The 15,077-nt window shown below is 53.4% G+C and overlaps 2 protein-coding genes across 2 annotated transcripts in view; one reads left to right on the forward strand and one right to left on the reverse strand.

Annotated features, from left to right (window-relative positions):
• Window positions 1–7,487, reverse strand: part of S1PR2 (sphingosine-1-phosphate receptor 2) — a 22,746-nt gene extending 15,259 nt beyond the window's left edge. The window contains exons 1-2 of the mRNA XM_027585784.2: window positions 7,355–7,487; window positions 7,016–7,089 (exon numbers count right to left, since the gene is read on the reverse strand). The gene's annotated coding sequence lies outside the window, so the exon portion shown is untranslated. The remainder of the gene's footprint in view (window positions 1–7,015; window positions 7,090–7,354) is intronic.
• MRPL4 (mitochondrial ribosomal protein L4) lies at window positions 7,399–14,242 on the forward strand. The gene is made up of 9 exons (XM_027585789.2): window positions 7,399–7,681; window positions 7,767–7,833; window positions 7,920–8,070; window positions 9,764–9,815; window positions 10,779–10,896; window positions 11,792–11,898; window positions 12,020–12,129; window positions 12,210–12,286; window positions 13,372–14,242. Exons 1-9 carry the CDS (start codon window positions 7,625–7,627, stop codon window positions 13,515–13,517), a joined length of 885 nt encoding a protein of 294 aa, XP_027441590.1. The 5' UTR covers window positions 7,399–7,624; the 3' UTR covers window positions 13,518–14,242.
• The last annotated feature ends 835 nt before the right edge of the window (window positions 14,243–15,077 follow it).

Genomic DNA, 15,077 nt, shown 5'->3' on the forward strand with positions numbered 1-15,077 from the left:
ACAACACAGACAGGGCTGGGCGCGGCTCTACGATTCCTCACAACTCCGGGGGGGGCGGGGGGCATTATTATTTCTCGTCATCCCATTATTTTTAATAGACCTCAGTTTTTAGAACAGTTTTAGGTTCACAGCAAAACTGAGCGGAAAGTACAGAGATTTCCCATATACCTTCTGCCCCCACACAAGGCACAACCTCCCCACTATCGAATTGCAACCAGAGGGGTGCATTTGTTACAGTGGATGAACGTCTAGGCACCCGGAGCCCACAGTGTACCTTGGGGTTCACTCCTGGCGTACATTCTATGGGTTTGGATGAATGTATAATGAATGACCCACCATTATCATATCACACAGACTGGTTTCACTGCCCTAAAAATCCTCTGTGCTCCGCCAATTCATCCCTCCCTCCCCCCCAACACCTGGCACCACTCATCTGTTTACTGTCTCTGTAGTTTTGTTTTTTCCTCATCACCCCATTTTTAAAGATGAGGGAACCAAAGCACACAGTAGTGGTGGGACTTGAGCTGGAGTTCTTTGCTCTGTTGCTCATCCCGAGTCCCCATCCTAGTCCTGAGCCCGTGACCCTCAGCCCTGTCCCAGTGGGTCGGCACAGAAGGGCAGTGCTAACCACTCAGGACCACATCCATCCTTGGTGAGACGTGGAACATTCTCCTTAATGCCTCCATCCTCCCTGGGCCTCCGCTGTCCTCCCCAGCCCCCAGCTCTTGGTTTTTGGCAGGAGGGACTGCATGAAAAGAAGTGTCTGAGACAGGCCCCAAGTTTCTCGTCATCATCACAGCACTGGGGGAAGGGGCCCCAGCTGCAGAGAAGCTTTCCAGATGCCGATCTTGGCAGGCATTGGAGTTGCAAGCCGCCTTGTCTCCTCCGTAGGCTCGGGGCCCACTCTCCACTTCAGGGATGGGGCCGGAAGGCTGCCGGTGGAAGCCAATCCCTTCACATCTGCAGCAGATACAGTCTTGGCCCCTCCAGAGTTTTCTCTGGATGGGACAGGCAGCAGTTAGGGGAAAAGGGCATGTCAGAGGCCCACTGCTCAGCAAGCACCCCCCCAGCATAAATAATAACAGCTGACTCATATATAATGTGCTGGTTACTGTCAAAAGCTCGCAGCAGCTCCCGCAACTAGAGAATGGATAGACAGACTGCAAGGCATCCTTACACTCAAGGACATAATATTGGTGACCCAAGTTCCAAAAGTAAGGAGCTAGTGACATATAACAACATGGATGAATTTCCAATGCATTATAAGGAGGGAAAGTAGCCAGACACAAAATGCTACCTACTGGATGATTCCATTTCTATGACATTCTAGAAAAGGCCAAACCGTAGGGATGGTGAACAGACCAGTGGTTGGCGGGTAGCTGGGGACAGTGGGAGGAACTGACTATGAAGGGCACAGTGAGCAGATTTTTGGTGATGAAATAATTCTGTATCTTTTTTTATAAAGATTTTATTTATTTATTTGAGAGAGAGAGAGAGGCAGAGAGAGGCAGAGAGAGGGAGTGAGCAGGGGAAGGAGCAGAGGCAGGGGGAGAAGCAGATTCTCCACCGAGCAGGGAGCCCGATGTGGGACTCGACCCCGGGACTCCAGGATCATGACCCGAGCCAAAGGCAGACACCCAACCGACTGAGCCACCCAGGTGCCCTGAAATAATTCTATATCTTGATTGTGGTGGTGGTTACATGACTATATATGTTTGCGAGAGCTTGCTGAACTGTACCCCGAAGAGGGAAGACTTTATGTTACTTAAATTGTATTTTAAAAAAATAAATCGTATCTTAAAACAAAACACAAATGCCTCCCAGCTGCCTTACATCAGTCAGGGTCTACCCAGGGACAGCCACATATCTCTGACGAAGGGGATTTAGCGCAGGGGTTGGTTATGTAGATGAGAAACCAAAGTTGGGGAAAGGGTTACTTAGACTATTTAGAAATAAGCAATAGGGAGGCCATGCCCAGTGGGAGATGCGGCCAGAAGCAGATAGGGAGAAATACTCCCCCTGTCCTCCTGCCCTCCAGTTGGCCTTCAGTGCCTGCCATTGGCTAAATTTGGGCAGAAGCCGGTAGGCAAGGGGATGGTCTATGCAAGGGTCAGCCCCTCGCCGTGGGGCAGGGCAGAGCAGGGAATGAATCTTCTGAAGGTACATAGGCCCAAGGCAGACACAAACCATGTGAGGGTGGGGTAATTATACTACCATTTTACAGAGGAGGAAACTGAGGCCTGGGGAGCCCATGTGCCCTGCCCCAAGGGGTTCAAGCCCTTTTTTCTGCTCTATTTCCCATCTGAGCCGGACTGAAAGGAACTAAAAGGAATGAAATGTCTATGCAAATCAGGCCCACCCCCAGGGCTCTGGGGGCTGCTGCAATGGGAGACTCCTCGTCCTCACGCTTGGCGGTCACCCACAAACAGAGCTGCAAACAAACACACAGCAGATGTTCTGTCAGTGATGAGGGAGCAGCTCTCCCTGGTAGGTCGGGGCCTCTGGTCAAGCCTGCTCCCACGCCCTGTACCTTCCTATTCGAGGGTTGTCCCCCATACTCCATCCTTGACCTCTGGACTTTGTGAAAACCCATGCACAGGGATGCGGGACTAGAAAGGGCCAGACGTTGGGGGGTCCTCCAGCTTCCGATGTCTGCTCCTTAAATCGCTGTCATGCCCATGGTCGGCAGAGATCTCTGGGCTGCAAGGCTGACATTTGCCACACACCACCGGGGACAGAGGTCACCTGCAGTTGAGCCTTTGATCCACAGGAGAGGGCCAGACACATCAACCTTTGACCTCCACCCTGGCTTGGACCAAAATGGTCAAACTTTGATCCTTTCTGTATGCAGGTCTCAAGGTCATTACCTCCCTTTCATTAAGGCTTGCTCACAATCAATAGCTGGTAGAGGAGTCCTATGCAAATTTCTTTCTCTACATCCCATTAGTTCAATTACTAGGTACTGAGAACCTACCGGATGCCTGGCACCCTTCTTAGCAAGTGGGCCCAGCAAGCAATAAAGACCCCATCCTCCAGGAGCTGATGTTCTACTGGAAGAGGCAGTCAAGAATCAAAATAGGGGCACCTGGGTGGCTCAGTTGGTTAAGCGTCTGCCTTCGGCTCAGGTCATGATCCCAGGGTCCTGGGATCGAGCCCTGCTCAGGCTCTCTGCTCAGTGGGGAACCTGCTTCTCCTTCTCCCTCTGCCTGCCTCTCTGCCTACAGAGAGAGCTCTCTCTCTGTCAAATAAATGAAATCTTAAAAAAAAAATCAAAATAAGTAAGAATGACATCATCTGTTAGAATGTGGTAAACGTGCTGGAAACAATGATACTGGGAAGGCATATGAAGAATGTGGGTTAGGAAGGGAACAGTGACTTTAGACCCACTGTCACCTGAGAAGGTGTCATTTGAGTAAAGACCTGAAGGAGGTGAGGGAGTGAGTCATGCAGATATTTAAGGGAGAGAGGTCTAGTGCAAAGGCCCTGAGGCTGACATGGGATTGATGAGTTCTGGTGAGAAGACCAGTGTGGCCTAAACCACAGAGTAATAAAGGGGGAAGGTGGGAGGAGGCGAGGACAGGTCCTGCAAGGCCTTGTGGGCTACAATGAAGACTTTGGCTTTTGCTCAAAGTGAAATGAGGGGCACCGAGGGCTGTGAGCAGAGGAGGGACATGATCTGACTCAGGGGTTTACAGGCTCCTTCTAGCGGATGGAAAAAGACCGTGGGGAGTGGAGACGGAAGGAAAAGAGAACTCTAATCCTTCACTCAGCTCAGGAGGGGAGGGTTCGTGTATGTCCCACTTAACACCTAAAAGGAGACCAGACTCTGGAAGAGCTAACCAGTTGTCTAGGGATACCCAGCCACTTCGCGGCGCCCCCTAGATTTGAACATGTGTCTCTGCGACTAGAGTGGTGTTGGGCAAATAATCATTTTTTTGGTAACTTATGTGTCCGTGACATCAAGGGGATAGAGATCTGAGACCCAGGAGACAAAGGGAGGGCTTCCTCTGTCTCTGGTAATACCCCTGCAACAGGATGATGAGCAAAGGAATTCACTCAAGAAACATGTTTTTTTTTCTTTTTTAAAGATTTTATTTATTTAGGGCGCCTGGGTGGCTCAGTTGGTTAAGCGACTGCCTTCGGCTCAGGTCATGATCCTGGAGTCCCGGGATCGAGTCCCGCATCAGGCTCCCTGCTCAGCAGGGAGTCTGCTTCTCCCTCTGACCCTCCCCCTCTCATGTGCTCTCTCTCTCTCATTCTCGCTCTCTCAAATAAATAAATAAAATCTTTAAAAAAAAAAAAAAGATTTTATTTATTTATTTGACAGAGACACAGCGAGAGAGGGAACACAAGCAGGGGGAGTGGGAGAGGGAGAAGCAGGCTTCCCAATGAGCAGAGAGCCCGACTCGGGGCTCGATCCCAGGACCCTGGGATCACGACCTGAGCCGAAGGCAGATGCCCAATGACTGAGCCACCCAGGCGCCCCAAAGAAACATGTATTGAGCCCCTACTGTGTTACAGCCACTATCCTGGGTGCTGGAGCTACAGCAGGGAAGGAGACAGCAAAATTTCTGTTCTGGGGGAGTTTACATTCTAATGGGGGAGACAGACAAAAAGCATCAAAAACAAGGAAATTACATAGGATGTTAGAAGGCAGATACTGAGGTGCCTGGGTGGTTCAGTCCACTGAGCATCTGCCTTCGGCTCTGGTCGTGATCCCAGGGTCCTGGGATCCAGTCCCGCATCGGGCTCCCTGCTCGGTGGGGGGAGTCTGCTTCTCCCTCTGCCCCTCCCCCTGCTCGTGCTCATTCTCTCTTTCTCTCTCAAAAATAAATGAATAAAATCTTTTTTTTTAAAGATTTTATTTATTTATGGGCGCCTGGGTGGCTCAGTTGGTTAAGCGACTGCCTTCGGCTCAGGTCATGATCCTGGAGTCCCGGGATCGAGTCCCACATCGGGCTCCCTGCTCAGCAGGGAGTCTGCTTCTCCCTCTGACCCTCTTCCCTCTCGTGCTCTCTATCTCTCATTCTCTCTTTCTCAAATAAATAAAATCTTAAAAAAAAAGATTTTATTTATTTATTTGACAGAGACACAGAGAGAGAGGGAACACAAGCAGGGGGAGTGGGAGAGGGAGAAGCAGGCTTCCCGCAGAGCAGGGAGCCCGATGCGGGGCTCGATCCCAGGACCCTGGGATCATGACCTGAGCCGAAGGCAGACGCTTAACGACTGAGCCACCCAGGTGCCCCGAATAAAATCTTTAAAAAGAAAAAAAGAAGATAAATACTGATTGGGAAAAAAAAAAAGACAGGATAAGTGAGTCAGAAGGGCCGGGAGTGGGGATTGCAATTTTGAAGAGGGTGGTCAGGACAAGCTTCTTGGAGGAGGTGACATTTGAGCAAAGAACTGAAAGAGGTAAGAGATAGAGCCATGTGGAGCTCTGGGGAAAGTATGTTCCAGGCAGAAGAAACAACAGTGCAAAGGCCCTGAGGTGGGTTCAATTTAAATGAATGAGTTGCCATTAGGAAGGTCCAGCCACCCCTAACTCCTGCCGCTCTCTCCCCACTTTTGATCTTTGCAACTCTGTTCTTTCAGCCTGGAACACCTTTTCTCCTCTGGACAAACTCCTGATGGACCTTCAAGTTACAGCTTCAGGGAAGTCACCTCTAAGACCCCTGCCTCCAGGAGTTAAGAGTTCTTCCCCTGGGCTCCCACATACACTGTAGGCCTCCCTTCCCTTATTATTATTATTATTATTATTATTATTATTATTATTAGGATTTTATTTATCTATTGTCAGAGAGAGAGCATATTCTCTTAGTGCTAGTGAGCACAAGCTGGGGGAGCAGCAGGCAGAGGGAGAAGCAGGATCCCCGCTGAGCAAGGGCTCCGATGTGGGGCTCAATCTCAGGACGCTGCGATCCTGACCTGAGCTGAAGGCAGACGCTTAACCAACTGAGCCACCCAGGCGTCCCCTCTCCCCTATTCTGATTCCTCAACCTTCTGCACTGCACTGTATCTCAACGTTGTCTGCTGGATTTACCTACTCAGTACCAGTAGATGCCTAATAAATCATTAAGCAAGTTCTGTTTCATCATTTGCTACATAATATCCAAACTTCCTGGCACAGGACAGACTTGTAAATCTGCCTATAAATCATAAACTGGTTCTGGGAGGAGACACATAGCTGGTTCTGGTGGTGGCTTTTGGGAGGGGAACAGGGAGGGACAGGATCAGAGATTGGAGGAGACACTTCACTCTAGTTTATACTTTTGTACTTGTTGAAATTTTCTTTACCTGGTGTGTGAATTACCTACACAAACATAAAATGAATAAATAAAACTCTACAACATAAAGGATTGAAAGACCTTTCTAAATTGCAGAGTGGGTGGAGTTTTAAATACCCATCCACAATTATTCTAGCAGGGATAGACTACCCAATGAAATACATTGTAAATTTTTATTAATACTACACAAAAATATCCATGTTATATATCAGATGCAAAAAAAAAAAAAAGCGCCCCCATCTTTAGTAGGTATTCAAGTCCTCCAGGGTCCACCCCATCCCTGCCTTGGCTCTTGACTTGTTTTGATGACAAAATTCACCCTCAATAATAATAATAATAATAATAATAATAATAATACCATTAAATGTTCACTTTGTGCTAGGCATGACTTCATTTCATTGAGGTCTCATGACCTCTCCATTTTCCAAATGAGGAAACTGAGGTTGGCTCCCAGACCACGTTAGGCCAGCCAGGTGATCAGGCTCGGCGAGGCAGCGAAGGCTGCTACGTGTTCATGACGCCCTCTGGAGGCCTCGCGGGGAAGCTGGCAAAGTGCCTCAAAATGAATATTTAGATTTCAGTTGTAAGGGTGCGCAACGAGGAAGGAAATCCGGGGTCTGCGGACTCCCCCACCTTGCTGTGTTTTCGGAGAGAGTTCTGGGAGGGGACGGGACCCTGTCTAGGAGGCGGAGAAGACACAGACCTAATCTGTGGTTTGATGGGGAACTTACCCTCTGCCTTGGGGAATCTGAGAGGCACGGTCCCACAGGCTCAATACTAAGGGTTTTCTGCGGGAGATGAGGCCCTGCACGTAAACAAACACACAAAACCACTTCACTGGAAACTGAAAAACCAGCGCGGAGGGTCTAGGAGGCTAGATGGGGGCGGGGGCGGGGCATGGAGGGCGTGACCGACACCAAAAGCGTAACAGGTGTTGGTCATATTCTCTTAGTGCCCGCCCCAGAACCGCCCAGCCATAGGCGGGCCACTTTGCCAGGCTTAACGCTCATTGGCTGAACGAGGAGCGCGCCTTTCTGGGGGCGGGACCCAGGAAAAAGAGCAGGGCCTACCGAAGGGGCGCGGCTTCTTGCTGCCAGGTCGCGTGTTTCCAGGTGTCGCAGGGGGTCCCGTAGGCCAGGCGTGAAAACTGGAGCCTGGGGGTTAGTCCTGGGGCGGAGATGAAGGCACGCTGGGCCAGGCCCCACCGCCTTCCCTCTTGCACTCAGCTTTCCAACGCCGACCCGAGCGGGGTGGGCGGTGTCGCGGGCGTGATGTCATCGCTGGGCGTCGCGCACAGCCAGAAGGAGCCTTGACCTCTCCGCGTGGGGAGCTGCGCCGCAATGCTGCAGCTAGTACGGGCCGGGGCGCGGGCCTGGCTTCGGCCCACGGGCTGCCGGGTGAGGCGGGGCGCTGGGGACGGGACCGGAGGACAAACGCTGGAGGTTCCGGGTGTCGTTTCTCACTCTCGTCCACCATTTACAGGGCTTGAACGCGCTGGCGGAAGAGGCAGTACCCCAGGCGGCGAAGCCAGAGTCAGTAGCTAGCGCGGGTGAGGTTGCCGGGGTCGCTCCAGGAGGGGCGGCAACCGGGAGCCCTGACGCTCGGCCCTGACCCCTGACCTCCCAATCGCTTCAGGTCCCCAGGTGCCCGTGCTGCGCAGGTGCGAGCTCCCGGTACCCGCGCCCCGGCGTCCGGTGCAGGCCTGGGTGGAGTCCCTGCGCGGCTACGAGCAGGAGCGCGTGGGTCTGGCAGAGCTGCACCCCGAAGTTTTCTCCACAGCGCCCAGGTGAGTGGGAGTGAAATGGTGAACTGAGTGCCCGAGAGAGGAGGAGCGGGGCTTTAGGAATCAGGATGACCTGGGCTTGAGCCTCAGCTTCTTTACCTGCCAAAAGGGGATGATGGTTTTCCCTGCTACTGGGTTATGTAAGATTGAGATCTAAGAGTTAACATCCTCAAAGAGTTAAGGACGCAAAACTCCGGAGCTTCAGTGACTGAGTTCAAATCCTGCCTTCCCGCTTGTGTTTCAGTGTCCCCATTCTGTCAAACCTCGAGAGGTTGCTGTGATGATGAAATGAGTTAATTCTGGCACCTAATAAGTTCTATAGAAATGTTAATTATGATATGCTGTTACCGACTTTTGCGAAAATAAGCACTAACACTGGTCAAGCCCTGGCATTGCCTATTGGCATTTTGGTTAAGTAGATCCTTATAGCAACCCTAGGAGAGGGTTCAGTTATTCTTGCTTTGCAGATAAAGAAACTGAGCACAGACAGGTTAAGAAATTTGCTCAAGGTCACACAGCTTGTAAGCTTTAGAGTCAGGATCTCAACCTTACGTGGGCCAACTCCTTGGGCTGGCTTATCGGCTTACCGAGGCGTATGATGCCCCTCAAGTGCATTGTATCTGGCACATAATAAGTGCTGTTAATTTATTACTATTACTGATTTTGGCATGGTTTGCCCCCTGCTTTTAGAGTCCCAATCTACTAGAGAGTGAGAAAAGAAATTAAAAACGGTGTATTTTGTGTATTCTGTAAATACTTACGAAGTGTCCGCTATATGCCAGATTCCGTTCTGGGTGTTGGGAATACAGCAGTGGATGAGTACCAAGGTTGCTGATGTTGCTTACAGTCTAGATCAGGGATCTGCAAACCTTTTTCTGTAAAGGGCCAGGGAGTAAATATTTTAGGGTTTGCAGGCTTTCATGTTGCCATGGCAACTACTCCTCTGTGCTGATGTAGTACAAAAGCAGGGTTGTGTCCCAGTGAAACATATTTACAGAGACAGGCAGCAGGCCAGGTTTGGCCTACTAGCTGTAGTAGCTTGCCAGCCCCGGGCAAGCTACCCCGGCAGTCAGGTCCAATGTAACCACCTAATGTGAGTCACGTGTGTAATTTACATTTTGCTAGTAGCCTCGTTTTTAAAAAAAAAAAAAAAGGAAGAAACAATCTATTTTATTAACCTGATATATCTAAAACAGTGTCATTTCAACATGGGGCACTGGCCACATGTCAGGGGTTCAACAGCCACACATCTGGCCAGTGTCTACCGAATAGGAGGATAGTGCAGGGCTGGAGAGGCAAACCAGTCCATAAAGAAGGTGGCAGGGAGTAAGTTGTAATGGTAGGAAAAGAGTAAGGTACTGTGAGAAGGAGGAAGTGGTGGCTCTCCTCTTAGCAAGGAGGCTCCTCTCGGAGAGTTGTTTGGGACTGAGACTTATGGGCTGAGGAGGAACCAGCCAGGGGAAGAGTGTTTCAGGCAGAGGGAACAATGAGGTCAAAGGCATGGAGGCTGGACCCCATTTCACAGAATGGAAATGGAGTGGGCCTGGCGGTGGTATGAGATGGAGCAGAGAGGGGTGAGGGCAGATCACACAGGGCCCTGGAGCTGGATGGGAGGAGCCCCTGTTTTCAACTGGTGAGGTGGGGAGGGCTTTAACTGGAGGTAGTAGGCCTCTCACGGCCTCTTCTTTCTCCATAGGTTGGATATCTTGCACCAGGTTGCCATCTGGCAGAAGAACTTTAAGAGAATTGTGAGTGCCCAAGTTGGGGAGGTTGGTGGAAGGAGGCAGGGAAGCTCCTCGGTTTGTCTTCTCCGGATTGTTAGGCTCAGGCCTTACCTTCTCTCTTCTGAACCATTCACTGATGGGTGACGTGCCAGGTGTTTTCTGAACACCCACTGTGCATTAGGCATGGTGCTAGTGGACAAGGCGGGCAAGATCCCTGCCCTTGGGAAGCTCGTAGTCTAGTTACAGAGGTGAACATGAATCAAGTAGGCAAGCCTGTAAATATATGACTAGGGAAGTTGTCCCAGAGAAAAGGAGACATTTAACCTCGGTGTATAGTAGGTGCTGACTAAGTAAAGGGGGCAGTGGTGCTAGGGTAGAGGTAGTGGGAACTGCACATGCAAAGGTCCTGCGGCAGGGACAACATGGAGCCTAGTGTGGCCACAGAGGTCAGCAGGAGCAGTGCTGAGTAGTTTGGACTTTTTTTTGCCAAGTGCGTTGAAGAACCATTACCAGTCAGGGGCTCTCTGCTTCCCATCTGCTTACCTCAGAATTCCAGTGAGTCCTTCCCCTATTCACACCCTCCCTAGCTCACCATGGAAGTCCCTCGTCATCTCCCCACCCCATACCTCTCCCTGATGTTCTCTAGCCCCTGCACACGTTTCCCCATGCCACACCTTCCTTTCGGTTGCCACCACATTAAAATCATTCAAAAAATGCCGAGTGCCTACCGTGTGCCAGGCAGCAGAGCCCCTGCCTTTCTGAGGCTGACGTTCTGGAGCAGACGAGGGGACTTTCGATTTCTTTATCCTTCTTCTCCCTCCCCAAGTGCTGTGTGTTTGTCCCGATGGATCCCTGATCTCTGTACCTCCCCAGTGGCGAGCCCCTACTGGCCAGCTCACTGCTGTTTTCCCAGGCCCGGGCCCTCTCAGCCGTGACAGTGTCTGCCTTGGGAACCTGACCGTCTGTCTCCTCCCTTTGCACCCGCAGAGCTATGCCAAGACCAAGACTAGGGCCGAGGTGCAGGGTGGAGGCCGGAAGCCTTGGCCACAGAAAGGCAGTGGGCGTTCCAGGCATGGCAGCATCCGCTCTCCGATCTGGCGAGGAGGTGAGTGGGGCAGGGAGGGAGGGGCCCTGGGGACATCTTCACACCCATCTGGTGTGATAACTGTCAGTCCCATTCCTTCCACCTGGGCGGGGGCAGCAGGACTCCAGCCTGCAGACCTCACTACCCATGTGCGGGTCAGAGATCAGAGAGTCGGCCACTTTCCCAGCTCCCTGTCAGCTCTGGCCTTAGCCTCTCATCAGACCATGGCCACAGCCCCTCTTAGCCCCGACTCCCCGTCATACCTCTCCTGGACCACCCTGCACACAGCACCCAGAGTGCTTTTCCTAAGCCCCCCGGTGGTTCCCGCAGCCCTTTTGGGAAGTCTGGGCTCCTCACTTGGCATTCCAGGCAGTGGTGCCTACAGGCCCCCCTTGTTCCTCCACATCTTCTCTGACCAGACGACTGATTCGGTGTCAGCTCCCATTTGCCTGGCCAACTCTTGCATCCTTAGCATGTGTTTGGGCTGTGCCTCTTCCAGGAAGCCCTCCCTGACCTCCTGTGGGTCCCCTGCCCCCAACAACTCCTTGTGCTGCCCCCAAAAGACAGCCCTGATTTCCTCTGCAGTTGAACCTCTGAATGTGAATGACAGGAGGGCAGGGGTCTGCCTATCTTGTTCCCTGCTGCGCCCCTAGGGCCCAGCAGAGGGTGGACACACAGGTAGAGGGTCCTCACTCAGGGTTTGACAGCTGAGGAAATCGAGGCCCAGTGAGGCAGAGTCACCTGTCCCGGGCGATGCTGGATCCAGTGTCCCCTCTCTTTCCCTCCTCGAGGCCCTGTCCTCTTTGCTGATTCGGTTTGCCTGCTGGCAGCCTCCCTACACCAGCCACTGTGACAAATTTCTGTCCTCTACGCCCAGCTGGGGTCCTCACCTGTCCACACACCTCTGTCTCTGCAGGAGGCATTGCCCATGGCCCCCGGGGCCCCACGAGCTACTACTACATGCTGCCCATGAAAGTGCGGGTGCAGGGCCTCAAGGTGGCGCTGACCGTCAAGCTGGCCCAGGTACGGGCCCGATCCCCGCCAGGAGCTGCCGGCGGCCGGGGGTGTGGGCTGTGGGGGCTGGAGGGCTCAGGCAGCTCCTGGGGGGCCCTTGGGGGCTCAGACTGTCCTTTCTTCCTGATAGGATGACCTGCACGTTGTAGACTCCCTGGAGCTGCCGACCTCCGACCCCCAGTACCTGACCGAGCTGGCCCGCTACCGCCGCTGGGGGGACTCTGTGCTCCTTGTGGACTTGTGAGGGTGCGGGGCAGAGCGGGGCTGGGGGCGCTGGGGGGCCGTCCTCTGCGGTGCTCACCTCCTGGCCTCCATTTCAGAGCCCACGAGGACATGTCTCAGAATGTCGTAGCAGCCACCTCCGGCCTGAAGACCTTCAACCTGATCCCGGCTGTCGGTGAGCAGAGGGCCCCGGTCCTCCCCCCCAGGTCCCCAGTAGTCCATGGGCAGTTAAAAGTCTATCCCTGCCACCTCCTCAACCCAGCCCTCAGCTTGCCCGAACGGAGCATCAGGAAGATGTCATCCTGGAAGGACGGCTCTGTCCGAGCTCGGGGCTCAGTGAGGGGCTCCGAGTGAGTGCAGGGGCTGCTGGCTGTCCTCATCTGGCTCCTCCCTCTGAGAGGCTGGGAGGTGGGATCCAGTCTGGCTTGGGCATGTCACACCCATCACCACATTGACTAATCAGTCCCTAGAGCTCTTGCACGGTCTCCCTGATGGCATGGCTGCACTTGGGGGTCTCACGGGCACCTTCGCACCTAAGAACTCCTTCCTTCCTGTGGCTCAGGCCCCAGACCATGCTGTCACCCTCCACTCGTCTCTTAGCTCACCCTGTCGGCGTTGACTTTAATATGGGGGATTCCACCACTTCTTACCCCCCAGCACCCCCGTGTCCTTCCGGCCCCGTCCCTGGCTCCTGCTCTATTCTGCAGCCTGTTCTCCCCCACCACGGCCACCAGAGGGCGCCTGTGCGCAGCCGAGTCTCAGCGCGGCCCTCCTCTGCCCACAGCCCTCTGCGGTTCCCACCTCCCTCTGGGGCAAGGGCCAAGTTCTCCCTGAGGCCCACAAGATCCTGCACAACCTGCCCCATCCTCTCCCTGCGCTGGCCGCCGCCTCCTGTCCCGCTCGCTCACTAACTGCAGCCACAGGCCTCCCGCAGTACATTCATGCCTCTGCTCTGCTGAGGGTCTGTCCGGCCCGCTGGAGAGGGAGGTGGGGATCACAGCCCCAGCGCAGGGCAGAGCCAGGCACGCAGGAGGCTCTCAATCAGGGACTGAGCCGAGGACCGTCCCTCGCCCGGGGTCTTGCCATCAGTGAGCAGCTGAGCCAGGGTTTGAGCCTAGCCTGCAAGATCCATGAGCCCATGCCGGACCACAGTGTCTTCTAGAGTAGGGCAATACGGAGAGGGGGTTGCTTCCTCGGGGCGGGGGAAGGGGGCCCCAGAGGTGGTAGGCAGCCCAGCCTGGACTGCATCTCCACCCCTAGGCCTGAACGCGTACAGCATGCTCAAACACCAGACCCTGGTCCTGACCCTGCAGACCGTCGCCTTCCTGGAGGAGAAGCTGCTCTGGCATGACTCGCGTTACACGCCCCTCTACCCCTTCCGCCTGCCCTACCGCGACTTCCCCTGAGCCCCAGTCCTCTGCCCTTTGGGGCCCGTCAGCCGCCCTCTTCCTGGGCCCCGCCGAGCCGGGTGCCTGCCCTGAGCCGGGCCAAGCCCCCTGCGGGCTCGGGAGTCTCGTGCCCACCCTGTGGGGGCAGAGTGGCGCCGCCTGGACCCCCCCTCATCCCAGTGCGGCTGCGCACAGAGCGGCCGAGCGCCGAACTCTGGCCCCAATTTTCACTTTCATTTTTAAGATGAATCTTGTTTTTTAATCAAAAAAGAGAAACAAAACAGTTCATTGCCATTTTGTAAAGAATTCCACTTGGCAAGTCAAGCTCTTCCTCAGTGCTGGGTGCTGCTGGGTACCTCTCTCTTCAGGGGGCAGCCTCAGGGCTGTTTATAGCAGTGACCCAAAGTCAGCTTCAGCAGGACGAGTCAGGCTCCAGGAGCATGCAGAGGAGGGCCTAGCTAGCTGTCCATAGGAACCGGCTCCCAGTGCCTCCCCCACTGCCCAGCACTGTACCCGAGAATTCACATCCCGATTTGATTCTACAAATAGGAAGTGTAAACCTGAGCTTTCATCATCATGATTTCCCCTAAGCAGAGTCTGAATCCCTGTGGTCAGTAAATGAGCAAATAAACACATTTTTTTTTTTTTAAAAAACACCGGACTGGGGCGCCTGGGTGGCTCAGGTCATGATCCTGGAGTCCCGGGATGGAGACCTGCATCGGGTTCCCTGCTCAGCGGGGAGTCTGCTTCTCCCTCGGACCCTCCCCCTCTCATGCTCTCGCTCTCTATCTCATTCTCTCTCTCAAATAAATAAAATCTCAAAAAGAAAAAAAAAAAAACCCACCAAACTGGTATCCTAATTCTGGAGTCTGCTGCTGTTGTCTGCTCCCCCAAGCTAATTTTTTTGTAACAGTCCTAACACAGACTATAATGTGGTCAGTTTCCTCAAAGTCAGCCAGAACTGACATCTGCATGTGTCCGTTTAGCCAAGGCCAGGGGGCCACAGTGACCACCCATGGGCTAGGCTGCCCCTTGCCAAAAACATGTCTGGAATGCATCTCTGGGGAGTGCCTTCAGAGCTCACAGAACATTCTTTGAAAATCCTCATGGATACAAACTTTGATCCTTAAAGCACCAGCTTTGACTAAGTAAAAAAGCCATTTGGAGCCTGTGGTAAGAAGGGGTGCAGAGGGTGTGTGGGAAATGCCGCTTGGGCTAAAGCCAAACTCTTCCCTACCTCTCCCTGCGCCTCTCCCTGGCCACATGGGGGCACGAGGCTTAGAGAAGACCCAGCTGTTCTGACAGCGCCTAGACTAGGTCGTCGTAGCTGGAAGTAAGGCTGCTTAGTTGTCTACCTCAGAGTGGTCGGGAAACAGCAAGGCCAACCCCCTGCTCCCACAGACTGCCCAGAGAAATGTGAGAGATGTGTCGGAACCTGTTGCACCATACTGGAAACCCGCAGCCAGACCAAGGAGGATAAAAGGCATTAGAAAAAAAATGATCTGACGGGCACCTGGGTGGCTCAGTCAGCTAAGCATCCGACTCTTGATGTCGGCTCAGGTCATGATCTCAGGGTCC

This window comes from Zalophus californianus, chromosome 1 (assembly GCF_009762305.2).
Source record: "Zalophus californianus isolate mZalCal1 chromosome 1, mZalCal1.pri.v2, whole genome shotgun sequence".
In the NCBI taxonomy this organism is placed as follows: Eukaryota; Metazoa; Chordata; class Mammalia; order Carnivora; family Otariidae; genus Zalophus; species Zalophus californianus.

Coding starts and splice junctions, on each gene's coding strand:
- MRPL4 (XM_027585789.2), top strand. CDS start 7,625: ATGCTGCAGCTAGTACGGGCCGGGGCGCGGGCCTGGCTTCGGCCCACG. Junction 9,816..10,778: donor AGAAGAACTTTAAGAGAATT/GTGAGTGCCCAA, acceptor TTGCACCCGCAG/AGCTATGCCAAGACCAAGAC. Junction 10,897..11,791: donor CTCTCCGATCTGGCGAGGAG/GTGAGTGGGGCA, acceptor CTGTCTCTGCAG/GAGGCATTGCCCATGGCCCC.